This window comes from Pinus tabuliformis, chromosome 6 (genome assembly GCF_031772625.1).
Source record: "Pinus tabuliformis cultivar Carrire ecotype Pingquan chromosome 6, CPIR1, whole genome shotgun sequence".
NCBI lineage: Eukaryota > Viridiplantae > Streptophyta > Pinopsida > Pinales > Pinaceae > Pinus > Pinus tabuliformis.
Genome location: NC_142292.1, coordinates 1,746,597,846 through 1,746,615,557, shown reverse-complemented (window position 1 = coordinate 1,746,615,557; position 17,712 = coordinate 1,746,597,846). Strand labels below are relative to the sequence as shown.

Genomic DNA, 17,712 nt, shown 5'->3' with positions numbered 1-17,712 from the left:
CAACACATTCTAGTGTAGTCATCAATAAATGTCATCATATATTTATTTCCATTTCCAGAAGGAACAGACATTGGACCACATAAATCTGAACAAATGAGTTCAAGTTTTCTATGTGCTCTTGAATGTGAATCATGAAAATATTGTTTGTTATGCTTTCCTAGAATACATGTATCACATTTCCTAAGTTTCCTAGGAATTATAGCCATACCAATAACACCACTTTTCTTCAATAAGCGGAGGTTGTCATAGTTCAAGTGTCCAAATCTAGCATTGCATAATAAACTTGACGAAAATGTACCTTCATCATAGTGAGAATTGTATGAGAAATTTTGTGCATGAGCAGAGGTACCCAGTAGCTTGAGAAGCCTTTCTTCTTCTATCTTTGTCATGACAAGTGAGTGTTCTGATGCTTGTCTTACCTCAACCTTGCCATCAAACATGTGAATGGAGTGTCCTTGTTCATAGATGTGGACCAAGGACAACACGTTTCTCCTCAGCTCTGGGAGATATAAAACATGATGCAGGGGAAAGTCTGGAAGATCAGGCAATTTAAGCCTGATTGTGCCAAGCCCTGATTGCTTGATTTTTGATTTGTCTACAAAGTATATGGCTTCATGAACATTGTTAGTAAATTCTTCAAAAAAATATCTTCTAAAAGTCATGTCGCAAGTTGCTCCTGAATCAAGCAACCAATCATTTTTCCAAGAAGCAAGTGAAGCATTAAATAAGTCTTCATTTACTCCAATATTACAGTGTGCCACAACATAGTAAGTGGATTTAGGAGCTTTACCTGTCTCTTTGTCATTAGTTTTACCTATGGTTTGGTTTCTTTCCTGCTCAATTTTTTCCCGAAGCAACTTGCATGTCGATGCACCATGTGATCCATCTCTTTTGCAACGTATGCAACGTAAATCTAACTTTTCTCCTTGAGAGTGTCTGCTCCCCCTACCTCTGAAATTTATTCTTCCTCTTCCTCTTTGACCACCTCTTCCTTTGGAAGAATCTTGAGCAAGATTCTTCTCTCTATGTGCAAGACACACATCTTGTTCAGAAGACTGAGGACTTGTCTTCTTCCCAAAATCTTTCTCTCTTTCAGCAAATTTTTTCACAAGGGAGTCAAAGGTAATATCTTTGAGGTTTCCATTTGCTTGCAATGACTCAAGATAATTTGAGTAAGTGGGATAAAGTGCCTTGAGGAAAGCTATCACAGGAATGTCTAGTTCAACATTAGTAACTTTGATATCACGCGTAATAGATTTTACTTCTGATGCAAGAGCAAGAGGATCATCATTTTGTAATTCAAGGCTGAACAATTTAATCATGAGTTGAACAACTTCAAGTGCAGAGTGTGAGTCATAGAGTTCCTTCTATTTTTGAAAGGCTTCGAAAGCATTTGAAAATGGAGAAATATGGCGACTCACCTCTTCATTTACTGATGTTGCAATCAATGCATAAGCCTTATTGTTATTTTCCCAAATGGAAAAATCCTTGTCTGAGGTAGGTTGTTCTGGTTCTTTTTCTCCATCTCCAACACACACTCCTTTCCACAACTCATTAAGAATGAGAGTGTGTTTAATTTTCCTTGACCATTCTGGATAGTTCTCCTTCCCAGAGAGAATTACTCCAACAATAGATATTAGTGAATGCATTCCCAAAAAAAAGAAAATCTGCTTTTTATTTACAAAATAAACACAACCTTTATGGATATCTTCTGTTTAGGTGGAAAAGAATTCACTATATTAATAATTTTAATGTAGCATATATTCCTCCGCTCATAAATATGTTATATCATGGATTCAACATATAAACCATATAATATATATCCAAAAAAGAATACCATCCAAAATTCTCATTCTATTATCACCATCCAAAATTCTCATTCTATTATCACCATTCAAAAATCTCAACGAACTTTAATACTATCACCATTTTCAAAGGAATTGAATTCCCTTCACAACATATACATTCACCATACCTCGAACTTTTGTCTGCGAAACTGTAGCAGTGAATTTGAAACTAGTTTGAAAAATACCCAAACAATCTTCGATGATGTGACAACCGGACCTAGGGAAGTGGAGCTGAGGAACAACGATTTATATATGGCTGGGATTTATATGCATACTTTCAAAATATGCATAGTGAAATATCAGCGTATACAACACTTTCATATCAGACCAACAACACAATCATTCAATGCATATAAATAAGTTGTATCAGTAGTATGCAACATTTTCCAGCAGTTTCCAAACAGTGATATAATGGAGTGTTGTTTGGTCTTCTACGAAAATCAGAGCATACTCAATCAAGCACCATGCTCCAGGGAATAATAGACACAAATGCAGTTGTAGTCATAGTGTTGGCCATAACACCATGCTTCCAGTTGCACCCCTTCCAACACACAGTTGTAGCACTTCCTGGAATAACATGACCATTCCATGCAGCAACTGGCTCCGGACTTCACAGTAGGTAAAGCAATGCCTTAATGCAGCAAACCGACCCTTCAGTACCCTCACTTCATTTAGACTAGTGAATTCAATAATGCACAAAATCTTGCAAGGATATGATAGAGAAATAACCAGTGTAGGTGTACACGATGCAAAGAAGGTGATAGTTCTGCAAAAATAGGAAGAACATGAAGGAGTTACAAAGGGAGGAAAGCTAAAATTAGAATTGGATCTGATACCATGTCAGGCCAGGAGGTAACTCCTCAAAATGAGATCATGTTATTCATTTAGGTTGTTCATTATTATATACATGAGGGAGTGAGTGTTGAGTATCATCTCTCGATGACTCTCCACTTTCTCTATTATTTATTTACACTCTTTATAATTGTTGACCCAATCACTATGATTAGGTATCAACAATATATAAGATTTATTATGGCCCAAGTTGTGGATTGAAACACATATGAAACAAAAAAAACTCTTACTCAATGTGCTTTGGACTCAAAATCCATGTGAAGAGGTTTTAAGCTATGATATAGGTCATGTTGATGGCATCTCTAACCCAGACCATGAATACAATATCAAATTTGTAAGTTAGGTAGGAAAGAAAAGTTTCTTAATTCAACCCATAGTTTTGGGCCCTAAATTCAATATTTCTTCGTAATGCATGTTGTTTAGGTTTAAAATCCATTATGAGAACCTTGAACACATATTTAAGCTTTATAGTTATCCAATCATTTTCCTATAACAATATTAAGAGTATAATTTCATGTCTTAGGAATGATATAAATAGTTATTATAACGTAAATCATGAATATAGATACTAAACTAAAAACTCCACCTTGAAAAAGCCATAAAAAAATGGTTAAAAATATTGTAAACAACCTTAAACCATAGAATATTTACTCTACAATAAGAAAAGAGACTAAATGTGATGAATTAGGAATAAATCGTATTGCTTTGGGGGATAAACCATGTTTTATAGCTCGAGATTAGAAGTATTCCCTTCAAACCATGTTACAATGATTTAAAAGTCATGTTTAAAAGTCATGTCTTTAGCTTTCGTATACACTTAAAGCATGAAGTATTCTTCTTAGAAAATATATAGGAAAATTATTTCGATAATTAAACATTTTAAAAATAATTTTAATTATAATAAATTCATACCTTGGAATTGGAAACTGGGTATTTTTACCTATAATCTATATTTTTGAATTTAAAATGCATTTATGATGTCTCAAACAAATGTGTGCGCCTTGGACATGAAATCTCTACCTCAACATAGTGTTTTACTTTAAATATGATACAGATAAATTTTATGGGCTAATCCTTGGCTTTGTGCCCACAATCACAGTTGTCTCTAATATATTTCATTGCGCTCAAAATCAAATCGGTGCATTATATATCATGGTACTAACAATGAATATAGAATCTTTGTCTTAAAAGAATTTCATGGATAAGGTGTGCTAAATTTATGTTGCAAAATTTGGTCTATGTCCTAAATTAAGGGTTTTACCCTAAGAGATATAATATTTTTACTATATGTGAAATAAAGTTACGATTTCAAATGTAAATATTTTATATATAATTTATGAATTAAGTTTCATGTACCATATGATATGGTATGAATGTAAGGTGTTGTTTTTAGTATGATTTTTTGGACTTTTCAGTGGTAGAAAATTTTGAGGTGAAATCTTGATTCGTGTTATTTAAACTAGTTTTTTAACTATATATATGGATTCCCTAGGGCACTTCCATTTCACATGATTATCCATCAAACTTATGATTTGAATAAATTCCTGCTGATTTTAGAGAAATTTGACCTTAAAAAACCCACCATAAAAACTTCCAAAAAATCATACTAAAAATAACTACTTAATCTTAACTTTTAAACTCATTGAATTACAATAAAATTAACATATTGTTTATCTTACTTTAAACCATTGCTATAAATACAATATCATAGATTGATTTTAATGTTAAAGTTATTATATATAAACCATGAAAACTAATAAAAAAATATTAATATTTTAAAAATAATATAAATATTTTAGTAACTTATTATTGTTATTACTTAAAAACTTCATTGATAATTAAGTAGAAAATAATTTAAAAAACATTAATTACATTTATAGATTTTAATCTTATTTAAAAGAAAAATTAGAACACTCTTATTTTAAAAGATAATTATCCGGTTAAGGATATATAAAATCTAAAATTTAATAATATATTTAACCTAATTCAAGATAAAACGTCTATAAGTTACCATTGCTACGATCTATCTTTTAGAGGAGTTATTTTAATTTTTGTATGGGTATTTTAGACGTGTAACAATGTCATAGATTTGCTATTAGATTTTACACAAAACATACAATTCTTAAAAGATATGATGTTGATTTCATTTGAAATTTACAAACAAAAAGTATCACATACTTTTAGATTTTAAGCAAAATGTCTGATGTAATTGATATGATTATCAATTTGCAAACAAAAAAATATTGCATATTTTAACTTGCAGTAATGCACTTAATTTTATTTTAGATTTTACAGACAAAATGGAGGAGAAAGATGGGGTGATTTTGATTTTAGATTTGACATACAGAACGTTACTGTATTGCTTTGGTACGAAAATTGTCAAATGCATATATTTCAGGACCGTGGGAAGCTTTTATTTATAATTATTTTTTTAATACAGTTTCCATTGTAAGATCATTTTTAATCAAAATTTGTTTCCAAACCATGTTCTCCTTGTCTGCCAATTCCATTTTAAGAAAATGGAAATAAACTACACTACAAATATTATATTATGATGTGTGTGTCGATTTGTGCCAATATTTCACATAATCAAAACTGTATCTGTGGCATCTTCTTCTTGGAATCTTTTCCAATACCAGTGTTCCTTCCACACAATGGCCATCTCCTCAATTGGTACATTTGTGGTCTCAGGGAGAAACCAATAAACGAAACCGGTCATCACCACTATCCAGCCTGCAAAGAAGAGAAACAGCCCGTACTTCCAGTGGCAGAGCATGGCAAGGAATGCCTGGGCAACCACGACCGTGAAGAGAAAGTTTACAGTCACGTTGATGCTCTGCCCAGCCGACCGTATCTCCAGTGGGAAGATTTCGCTGGGAACCAGCCATCCGAGAGGACCCCATGACCACGCAAAGGACAATACGTAGAGGCAAACGCAAACCACCACTAGTATGGCGAAACTTCTGGACAGACTACCTTGTCCGCTTTCCCCAAAGTTCACGCCTAAAATTGTTGCAACAGCCACCTGTATAGAAGATAATTAATTTAACCCAAATAAGAGATGGCATCAAAACATTTTATTCTGTGCGTATTGAAAGTGTAGCAGAATTCAATTAGTGGATGGAACATGAAGTACTGAGTCTAGGTTTCTCAAAAATGAAGACTTGCCTGAGAGACGAACATCACAATTCCTCCCGAGATGAAGAGAAACCTTCTGCCAACCTTATCGACCGTGACAAGAGCCCCGAAAGTTCCTACGCAACTGGTGATCCCCAGCAAAACGGCAGAAAGCAAGGATACACTGTCGCCGAAACCGAGCGTCTTGAACAGAACGGGCGCATAGAACGTGATGACGTCGATCCCTGAGAATATCTGGAAGAAGTTAATGGCTATGGCCGTAACCAGATGAGGTCTGTATTTCCTTTCTAATATCGTGCGGAAGGGATGCTTCACCCTCCTCGATACCTCGCTCGCCTCTACAAGGTCCTGGAATTCCTCCTGAACGTCGGGAGTCCCCCGGATCTTCTCTAGCATGGCCCTCGACTTCTCGTGGTGCCCTCTTTCTACCAAGCTGTTGGGCGTTTCGGGAAGCCCCAGCGATCCTATCGTCATTATGCCCGCCGGGACTGCTGCCAAACCCAGAGAGAGGCGCCATCCCCAGCCGTCCAGTCTCTGGGTGCCGTAGTTTACCAGGCCAGCCGTTAATCCGCCCGCAGTGAGGAACAGAGAGAAGCAGATGTTTAGCGCTCCCCGGAATTTCGGAGGCGCCATTTCCGATAGATAGACAGGAATGGCCTGCAATTTCAAATGTCGGTTTTGATTGTATGAGGACTCGGCGCCAAATTCGTATGGCGAAAGATAAGCAGAGTTTAATATATTGAAGTTTCGAGAATTTTAATTTACTTGGCAAGCTGTTAGTACTAGATAAACAGGAATAGTCTGCACTTTCAAAGGATGGTTTTGATTAGATGAGAAGTGAGTTCGTATTTAAGTTTTAAGAATTTTAATTCACTTCTCAATTTGGCTAGCCTTACAGCACTTTTGATATATATATATTTTATTTCATAAAAAGTGAAATAGACATTATCTCATAAATCATAAATTATAAAGAGGGTATAAATATATTAGTTTAGAATCGATTTGGAAGGGCGGAGAGAAATTAAATATTTTTTCAGTGTAAAAGAGATTTGTATTTTAATAGATTTCATCTTCTTCATACTTAATAAATTTGAAATTAAAATAAATCTATAGTAATTTAATTATTAATTATTATTAATTATAATTTTTGAATTAAATTCTTATCTAATTTAACTGAGACAAAATGTTAAGTAATACATTACATTACAACATTAAAAAACAACTATTATATTAGAGAGAGTGTCTTTAGGCACAATAAAAGTTCATATATATTTTAGAGTGTTCATGTAATTAGATGTGTAGTTGAGCAAAAATCAATTCATATATAGATATATTATTGAGTGTTATATAGGGAGCAATATTATATATATATATATATATATATATATATATATATATATATATATTCTTTATAAATTATTTTTAATGCATTTTTCAAAGGAGAATATCTTAATAACATAAAATTGCTTAAAGAACCATATTATATGAATAATTAAATAGTTCGATAGAACAATGCTTGTTTCATAAAGAATTAAATGATGAAATAGAAAATATCCCTTATCTCATAAATCAAAAGTCTATGAAGTATGGAAGTGATACAACTATACAACCTTTGGTTCATTTTAACTCCAGATTTACGGACAGAAAAAGATGAAATCTCTCTTCACTCTAGAAAAAGTTTACACCTTAATAAATTTGATCCTTTGTCTCACCCCTTGACACGATTATAACTCGAAGCATATGATTAAATATATAGAAAGAAAATGATATTAAAACAAGGTTTTCAAATCTTTATTCTTCCTTACCTATGTTATTTTCCTTGTATTAATACTATATTTTGTTATGAATCATGCGTTAAATATTAAGGTTATATTTCTAGTATAGAGGTTATATCGACATACAATGTTCCATCTACAGAGAATATAATAATATCATTGCTTACTTGCTTTACTATGTTATAGACCTTCAAACACATTACGATAACTCAGAGCTAGTATTAACTCTTGATAATTTTTTTCGGTCTTCCCCTACCCCAGCCTAGTATTAACTCTACACTTGGCGTATTAGGTCTTGGGATCTGAGGATAGATTCATGGCTCTCCACTCTCAGAACTAAATCGATGGTGGAGATTGTATTTTTGGTTTTGATTGGTAACTACCCACTCAGCCTCAGGTTCATTCGGCACGTTCATTGTGAGGGTTTGCTCAGCACAGTGGTGCAGTTCATCTATTCGTTTAGAGAGAAATTTTGGTTGTTACAAGGAGATTCTAGCTGGTGCCATGGCTCATTTAAGCATCCCAACATCGCCATGACGGATACAGGTGGGATTACTCGCATTAGAGGGTTTTCTTACTCATTTGGCTCCTTGTTAAATATGGTTTGTTGTAATTTCCACCACTTAATGGAACAAGCTTTTACAACAGAGGTTGGTTCTGTTACATAAGGTTGGAAAATTTGCCATAAACAACACATACATAAGGTATCCTATTTTATTTCCTTTGAGATAGGATTTCTTTCCATTAGAATTTCTTGGCTTCTCAGATTAATAGGATTCTCCGAATCATGCTTGAACTTGTAGGATTTTTTGCGATGAGTTTATTTCATCTTATAGGTTTGTTGTTGACCCTTAATCCCTTGCTCAGTATCCTATTGTCTCATTTCTGATTTTGATAATGCTAAATTCCTTTGAACTTGCAAGTATTCGTCTACCTTTACCTTGATTACACACCTTTCTATCATTTGAGGCCTCCACTATGGTTTTCACTTCGCGCGTTTCCATTAACTAGAGGAGGGTTTTCCCTTCTAATCTCGTGTCACAAACAAGGGTTTTTATTTTAATATCTCAAGGAGGACTTTGACTTTCTTTGAAATGAGCTAGGGTGAATTAGTTAGTCGTATGGATACATGAATAAATTGTTTAACTCATCGTATTGCTACACGGTTTGATTCCTGCTTTGTTGAGTTATTTTTCTTTATTGAAATTACACCGTGATGAACAGAAATATGTTATTTGTAGAATCAGTGGCCTTCAGTTGTTTCAAAAAATTAAATACTTTTGTATTTAACTATTTTTGTTAAAGAGTTGCAACGTTTACACCTCCAACCATTGTTTTTCAGTTTATCAAACGAGTCTTTAAGCGTGGCTAAATTGTTCAAATTTTCTTATGGTTAATAATTTTTCAATATCTCAGAAATGTTTCTACATTCTATGTTATAGTGTTAATGTTATCATATAAAATGTATTCCTGATTTGATATATGAATAGCTATGTTCTATAAATTCTTGTTTTCTTATTAAGTGTTATCAATCTTACTTGTCAGCTATTTGAGGTTTCACTATTAATTATAAGGAATGTAAATCTTAGTGCTTCACTAGTAATAAATGTATTTCCTCGAGGGTAGAGGGACTGTCTCAAGGCAACCGTAATAGCTCTGCCATTAGACTAACTCTCAGTCTACCAAGTGGCAACTCTTAGACAGTTACTTTTGAACAATCCATAACCCCGCTATATGGGCTTCACAAACATCTGGGCATTGTTTATTATTTATTAATTTATGACCCTATGTATTGTTCTAATTCAAGTTTCAACAATAACCCGAATCAATAGAAATTCCCAAAACATTTTTTTTTAAATAAAAACACACAACTCAAATAGGTCTACATAAAAATTATCTATTTCTTTCCTTGTATGCCGCGCATTCACATTGAAAGTAATGTCTTTCCTCCCTACCAATGAGACTAGTCTTTATACTGCATCTCCCCCCTCTCCTCACAGGAAGGTTTTCTTTAAAAGACAATATTTCATAGAGAACCTTCAATGACTATCTTGTCCCAACCAGACTTAGCCGTGAATAAATATCTTGGCACCAACTCCACCTCGCCAACCAACATGGACGTCGATTCTTTGTTTATGCAGTTCCTCTTCATTAGGTCACCTCAGGTTCCTCATAACCCTTTTGGTTTCTTTTTTTTGAGTATTTATTTCTCTAGAAGAGGTTATGGGCAGGAAATTGCCTAGCCCATAACTTTCTAACATCTCGAGCCTATGAGGTTCATTCGACATGACTTCCCCAATGTGAATTGTGCATAAGATAATTAATTAAAAACTGGTCATTTTCAACTTATTGTTTGACCATTGGAAGGTTTGCATCACATCATAATGTTCTTTAACCAAAATAACTTATTGGTTACAAGTTATTGGGGGGTATTACATCGTCCCCCTCTTGAACAAAACATTGTCTGGGTGTTTTCACATCCTCAGAAAAAATTTGGGTATGCTTCTCTCATGAAATTTTAATCCTCCCAAGTGGCCTCACCTGGGCCAAAGTTCTTCCATTGCATCTTAACTTGAGTGATAACTCCCCTTCACAGCATTACTTCTCTCTCATTTAGTATATGCTCGGGCTTGACAAGAAACTCGCCACCCTGTTCGACCTACAACCATAGTTGCAATTTTATTAGTGACTTTTTTTTATATCAACCATCAAACCCATTATATATATATATATATATATCAATTACGGGCTTAGTTACTTGTATATATTTCCAAATTATAACATGTTTAGGATCATATATATATATATATATATATATATATATATATACATATATATATATATATATATATATATATATATATATATATATATATATATATATATATATATATATATTCCTTTGACTAAGGAACATGAAAACCATTGTGACTACATATGTGACTGCGCAAGGCTAGTTGGTAAGTTAGATGTCCGATTCAGGCCAAAATCTGAAAAAGACCGCAATATCTGGGAACCATCTTGGTACATCCTACCCAATGCAAAGCATTCTTTTTGGGCTTCACCCATACATATATGTGATCCCCGAGACTAAATTCCCAATAAATTCTCTTTTTATTAATGTAGTGCTTTGTTCGATGCTAGGTTGCCTTCAAACTTAGACTTACCTTTCTTATAACTTCTTCCATCTCTTATAGAATATATACGACCAACTATTGAGCCATGGAAAAGATATGAATATGTTATTTATTTCATCATCCTTTTCCTTTAGTTATATCCCTTTTTATATCCTAATATGTTAATATATCAAAGGATTAATGTAAGAATGAGGAAATTATCTGTAGTTACAATTGAGCTGATCGTTATCCTTCTTTATGCAGGAAAAATATGAAAAGGGACAACTGTTGTTCCCTATCCAAGGAATAGTGAAAAATTAGATAGGCAAGGAAGGAGCCCGATAGTTACAAATAAAGACAAAACGAATCACATGGATCAACACGAGAAGGGAAAGATGACTAAAGTTGGAAAATTGCGCGAATCCCTCAACATCTCTTTATCTTGAGAGATCGCTTTTACTATTTATATTTTTACCTCTTTCCCATTATAAAAGGAAACGATTGTAATCAGAAAGGGGAATTACTATTGACAAATTGTAACTTTTATCACTGACTCTCGCTGTTGAGTAGAGCATGAAGTTACTGTAACGCTTATGCAATGATTAATATACAAAACAATGTTGTTCCTTCGCGTCTCTTGAATTAATCCGGCGGTGTTCACTAGCGACTAAGGGCCCGACCCTAGTGGATTCACTTGTTTTTCCTATATCATGCATTTATGATTCCCGCAGTGTGATGGTTTGATTGAATTTCTACTTTCTGCAATTGTATCGCTTTGTTGTTTCCCATTTTCCAATCTCAATGGAATTGTTCTCTAATATCGTTGATTCAGTTTATTGTTATTTCAAATCTACTTATTTAGCTAAGCATTCTATTTTGAGATCATGTACTGTAAAGAGCATTGACTACTACTCTCGAAGCTCTCAGATTGAGATCATCTACTGCTTATATTAAGAATTGTGTTTGATTGAGAATAAATCAGTTAAAAGAGGAATGAGTTATTACTACTATATTCTCAATTGATGATTGTTGTTACTTTGATGAATGTCTGATTTAGTTTCATTAGAGGATTGAGTTTTCTTATAATTGCAATGAGAATTTACTTGTTGCATCCATTTACTCTTGTATTTGAAAGAAATATATTGCAATTTAGAAGCATTACTCTCTGAGTAAAATAGCTGTCACATATTGTGTACACTCTTGAAATAGAAAGACTTGCCCGGATTAATAATTAATGTGAAGAAAATTAGGAGTTAAAAAAGCATTTTTTATCACCCAACATTTTGGCGTCGCTGGTGGGGAGAGTGTAGCCATTTATGAGGACTAGTGTACATCTGATGATTGTTGTTGAAGAAGAATTCGGTTTTGAAAACAGAAGGTAAGAACCTACGTAACGAGCAAGTAAAGTGCTTTCTCCCCCGCCCGCTTTTCAGCACAATTATAGAAATCTGAAATAGGTATTTGCGGCTTGTTTGTTGGAGAGAATTGGGTATTAAAAATGAAAGGTAAGAACCTGCATACAGAGCATGTAAAATATCTGCTCCCCCACCCACTTTTCAGTAGAATTGTTAAGAACTTAGGGTAGAGGTAAATATTTGAATTGTGTGTATGACTAAGAAGAAAAAACTGAAAATAATCCAATTCCACTACCAAAACCCGACAAAGCTAAGGGATCAGTGACCCTTGGACAATCAACTTTCATAGATGACATCATAAAGAAATCTGAATCTCAGCCATCAGTAGGTCCTAGAAAAGTTGCTTCCAGACAACCTACTGGCTCCCTTCGGGCCACAGGCTCACCATTTGTAGCCTTCGCTGAGGTCCACAACAAAATAGAAGAGACTAAGCAGAATTTTCAAGAAATTGAAAATTCTCGCCCAATTTCTTTACAAGAAGGGAATTCTAGTAATCTTCATGAAGGATGAGGAGAAACAAGGGAAACAGAGAAGCCAAGATTCCCTCAGCTATTAATTCAATTAGGAACACTCAACATCCTAAATAGAGGGAGTGTTGTTAAGTTCATTCAAGATGAAGCAGGGGAGACAGAGGAGCCAAGATCCATGTAGGTAGTAGTCCAGCAAGGAACACTCATTATCCCAGACCAGGGGAGTGCTGTTAAGCTCATTACCACCCCTTCTAGTCATCTTAGGAATAACTCTCTAGAGATCCCAACATGGTATTGGCACATATTTGATCAAATGGCCAACAACCCACAAACACCTCAGACCTACACATTGTTGTATCCCATCGTTGACACAGTGGTCAATGCACCTATGAAAGTCATCCCTCTCTAATATATTCCTACCTTTCATTGGCTGACATGAGAGGATTCAGACACATTCCTATTTGAGTTTGATGTACTGTGTCGGGGGTATGATTATACCACCGACCCCCAAAAACTAAAGTTGTTTCCCTCTACATTGAAAGGAGCAGCCTTGCGATGGTTTATGGGATTAGGTGGAGGCACAATAAACGATTGGGAACAAATGAAAACCACTTTCCTAAAAAAGTATCAAGACTATTGCAGATCTAGGGAATTGAAAGACGAAATATTCTAGATGGTAGCAAGACCAAGTGAAACATTAGAAGAATATGTGGAATGATTTCAATATAACCTCTAGTGGTCTCCCTATGCAACTCTGCCTTTACCTGATAATGTGCTGAAAACTACAGTGATTAAAGGAATGAAAGAAAAATGGATAGAAACATTAAATATTATGGGTAAAGGTGATATATATCAGGAGAATTATGCTGACATCATTAATTTGTGTATCAGGTGTTGAAGAGGTGGCACAAGATTGAAGCTAGTGGAACACGACATGACCACAAGGGACATCAAAATCTCTAGTAGAGGTATAACTCGTGCAGAAATTGGCAACCCGCTAGAGGATTTTAAAACTGATATTTTAGGGACTCTGACAACGCAATTGGAAATTATCCAAGCCAAACAAAAGTAGGCAGAAGCACAACAAAACTTGGTGATATTCTGTCCTAGATGTAGAAAGAAGCATAGTCACAAAGAGTTCCTACTGGATATGGTGAAAACCTGCGACATATGTATGAAAGGTCACGCTAAAGAAAGCTGCCCATCACTCCCAGGGCTAAAAGAAGTCTATAAGGAGGCAGAAGAAGATACAGAACCAGTCTACCTGCTAAATTAGCATCGCCAATGACAACCACGACAAACAAGTATGCCGACTGATCCATCCTCTTTCTTTCAAATGCCGCAATATAATTCACAACAATACCTAGGAACCATGTGGCAGAACCAACCATCTTTTTCCAATTGGTCACAACAACCATTCCCTATGCTACCTTGGCCCAACCAATCAAATCAAAATAAAAATTGGCCAAATTCCTCTTACTTCCCACTGTTTTGGCAAAATAATGGATATCAATCCCAATGGCCACCCTCAACTTCACAGAACTAGAACTGGCAGTCAAGCTGGTAGAGACCTACTAATCAACCAGCAGGAACAATCCCCCTACCTCAACCCACACTGTCACCACCCTATACATTGCAACAGAACCCTCAAACCAACCTACGACCAGAGCTCCCAGCCTAACCCAAACCGAACCCCAACAACAGACCGGTTCAATTTGTGCAAATTATTGAAGGACCAGAGCTAGAAACCGAGTTAAGGGAGTGCAATGACCTTCAATTAAGATCTAGGCAGATAATAGAATCAGAGGGGGATAAAAATGTTCAAATTGAAGATCTGTTACCTGTAGAACAAGCACCACAAGTAGAGAACATGGTTAGACAAAAAACTCATGATCAAGCAACCACCTCTTGTCCACCATTCCCAGAAAGATTAATCATACCTCACCCAATTGAACACCCTAATTTCGATCTTCTGAGAGAATTGAAAATTTTGTCTATAAAAATACCACTCCTCTATGCTATTCAAGACATCCTAATTTATGCAAAAACTATTAAGGAATTATGTATGAAAAAGCCAAAGAAGAAAATAAAAACAAATCTAACTGTCCATGTAGTCGATACCTTATCTGATTTACTATCAGGAAGAGAAACACTTGTAAAATATGAGGACCCATGAAATCCTATAATCACAGTGCAAAAAAAAGGATGCTCCTTCCCCAATACCTTAGTCGATTTAGGAGCAACAATCAATATTCTTACAACCAAAATTTGTCAAAAGCTTGGCATTACATCCTTGGACCCAACCACAACCTTGTTGCAAATGGATGACCGATCGGTAGTCACACCAGAAGGCACATTACAGAATGTAATGGTGTCTGTAGACTCTTGGGAATACCTTGCAAACGTTCTGATCATCAATCCTAGAAACCGACTCGATGGACATCCCTTAACTCTAGGTAGACCTTGGCTAGCAACTGTGGATGCTTACATAAGTTGTCGAACAGGCATCATGACTATAGCAAGAGGAAGCAATATAAATAATTTAGCCTTATATCCTCCAGCTTAGCCAAGTTTAACAATAATCAAAACCAGAAAACAACCTGTATCATAGCTAACTGAAAACATTAGATCACCGTTAAGCATAGAGGATGCTCTCGAATTTAAGGATCAAATAGAAGATGACATCATTAACATCTACATTAACCAACCAGATATCAGATCCCATCTGAAATGTCACATCATCGAAGCAACATTTGATAGCGAAATAGAAGAAGATCCCCTAAAATATATTAACGATTAATCAATACCAACCACCTAACAGAAAAACCATAGAAATTGAGCCAGGGAAAACTTTGAATATTAACAAAAACTTGAATTCTAACCAAAAGCAGAAGCTTGTTCAACTCCTGAGAAAATATAAAGAGGCCTTTGCATGTGATTACCCGAACATGAAACAGATTGATCCCTAATTATGCATGCACCACATTTATACAGAGTAGGATACCAGGCCCATTCGACAACCTCAATGGAGGTTAAATCCTCATCTTAAAGATATTGTTAAAGGTCAACTACAAAAAATTGCTAGATGTAAACTTTCTTCTCCAGTTCCTCTCCTTATATTGAGAGCGATGGCGGCCTTATTAGTCCAACGTTCATTCCTCACCTGTCGGACCTCTCCCTTTTGGTCGAGCCTGTTGTCACACCCTCACCATATGAATGGTGAGTGACCCCTAAGTAATATGGGGCCCTCGCCCTTCCTCTAGTCTTTAGAGCGGTTCTGTTCCCTCACCCTCGCTTAGTTTTCCAAGCAAACTGGGTGAACCGATCATTGCTTTACCCAATATTTGATAGCAAATGGGTCTCTCCATTAGTAGTGGTGTCGAAAAAGAATGGAAAGCAGCGTATATGTGTTAACTATAGAGAGCTTAATAAAGCAACCCCAAAAGACAATTTTCCCCTTCCTTTCATTGACCAGGTCTTGGACACATTGTCAGAAAAAAAATTATTTTCTTTCCTAGATGGCTTCAGCGGATACAATCAAATTTAGATTACTCCTGAAGATCAGGATAAGACTACCTTTACCTACCCTTGCAGAACATTCATTTACAGGGTCCTACCTTTTGGGTTGTGCAATGAACTGCCACATTTTAGACGGCTATACTCAGCACTTTTTTAGATCTGATAAATGAAGGGCTCGAGGCGTACATGGATGAGTTTACACCTTATGGTGATGAATTCAAGCCAGCATTACAAACATTAGAGAACGTTCTGCAAAGATGCATTGCCACCAGACTTTGTTTAAGCAATGAAAAATGCCACATGATGATGACTGAGGGCCTCATCTTGGGTCACTATATCTCAGCAGTTGGAATCCAGGTAGATCCAGTAAAAATTTAGATAATTCTTTTAATACCTACCCCTTCCACACAAATAGAGTTATGCAGTTTTTTGGGATTTACTGGTTAGTATAGAAGGTTTATAAAGATTTTTTCTCAGATTACCGCACCATTACATGCACTAACAGGAAATATTGATTTCATTTGGACAGATAAATGTGACAACGCTTTTGAAGATTTAAAATGGCTTGTATCAACAGTGCCAATATTAAGGGGCCCAAACTAGGATTTGACATTCTAGATTTCATCCAACGCTTCAGACACAACCATAGGAGTAGTTCTCGGCCAGGAAGAAGATAAAAAACCATATACAATATACTATATTAGCAAAATTCTATCTCCTACTGAATTAAATTATACTGTTACTGAAAAAGAATTGTTGGCTGTAATCTATGCTATCAATAAATTCAGACATTATATAACAGCATACCTTGTGGTTTTATACATTGATCACTCTGCTATTAAATATCTGGCCAATAAACCTGTTAAAAATGGAAGAGTGACAAGATGGTTGATTCTTTTGCAGGAATTTGATATAACAATTAAGGATCGACCAGGAAAAGAAAATCCAATTGCAGACTTCCTTTCACGAATGCCAAAGACAGATGACTCGGAAGTAGTATAAGATCAGTTTCTAGATGAACATTTATTTGTTGTAATAGTGAAAACACCATGGTACGCGGATGTCACAAATTATTTGGCAGTGGGCAAATTACCCAAGCACCTGATGCCTAATGAAAGAAAACAAATAGTATAGCGCAACATGAGATTCTGTTGGATCGGGGACTATTTATTTCATACAGGAAGATTCGCCAGGGAAGATGAAGTTTTCGACATTCTGAAAGCGTGCCATGATGGACCATGTAGCAGACATTTTGCAGATCACAGGACTGGTCACAAATTCTTACAGATGGACTATTATTGGCCTACCATTTTTAAAGATGCCAAGAAGTTTGTCGAGGCATGTGACAGTTGCCAAAGAATGGGATGCCTCGAGCAGTCTGATGAGATGCCCTTGCACCTGCAGATAGTCATTAAACCTTTTGAGCGATGGGTGTTAGACTTCATCGGTCCAATAAACCCATCCTCTAATCAAAAGACATATATATTAGTTGCAACATAGTATGTGAGTAAATGGGAGGAGGTAGAGGCACTACCAAGGGCAACAGAGGATTTGGTAATCCACTTTCTTTTCCAACCATT

The 17,712-nt window shown here is 35.5% G+C and overlaps 1 protein-coding gene across 1 annotated transcript in view; it reads right to left on the bottom strand.

The window, feature by feature from the left end:
• Positions 1-5,280: 5,280 nt before the first annotated feature.
• LOC149265887 (sugar transport protein MST3-like) overlaps positions 5,281-17,712 on the bottom strand; it is a 103,944-nt gene continuing 91,512 nt past the window's right edge. Inside the window, exons 3-4 of the mRNA XM_089406325.1 lie at positions 5,868-6,494; positions 5,281-5,724 (exon numbers count right to left, since the gene is read on the bottom strand). Of these exons, the coding sequence (XP_089262451.1) occupies positions 5,281-5,724; positions 5,868-6,494 (1,071 nt within the window). The remainder of the gene's footprint in view (positions 5,725-5,867; positions 6,495-17,712) is intronic.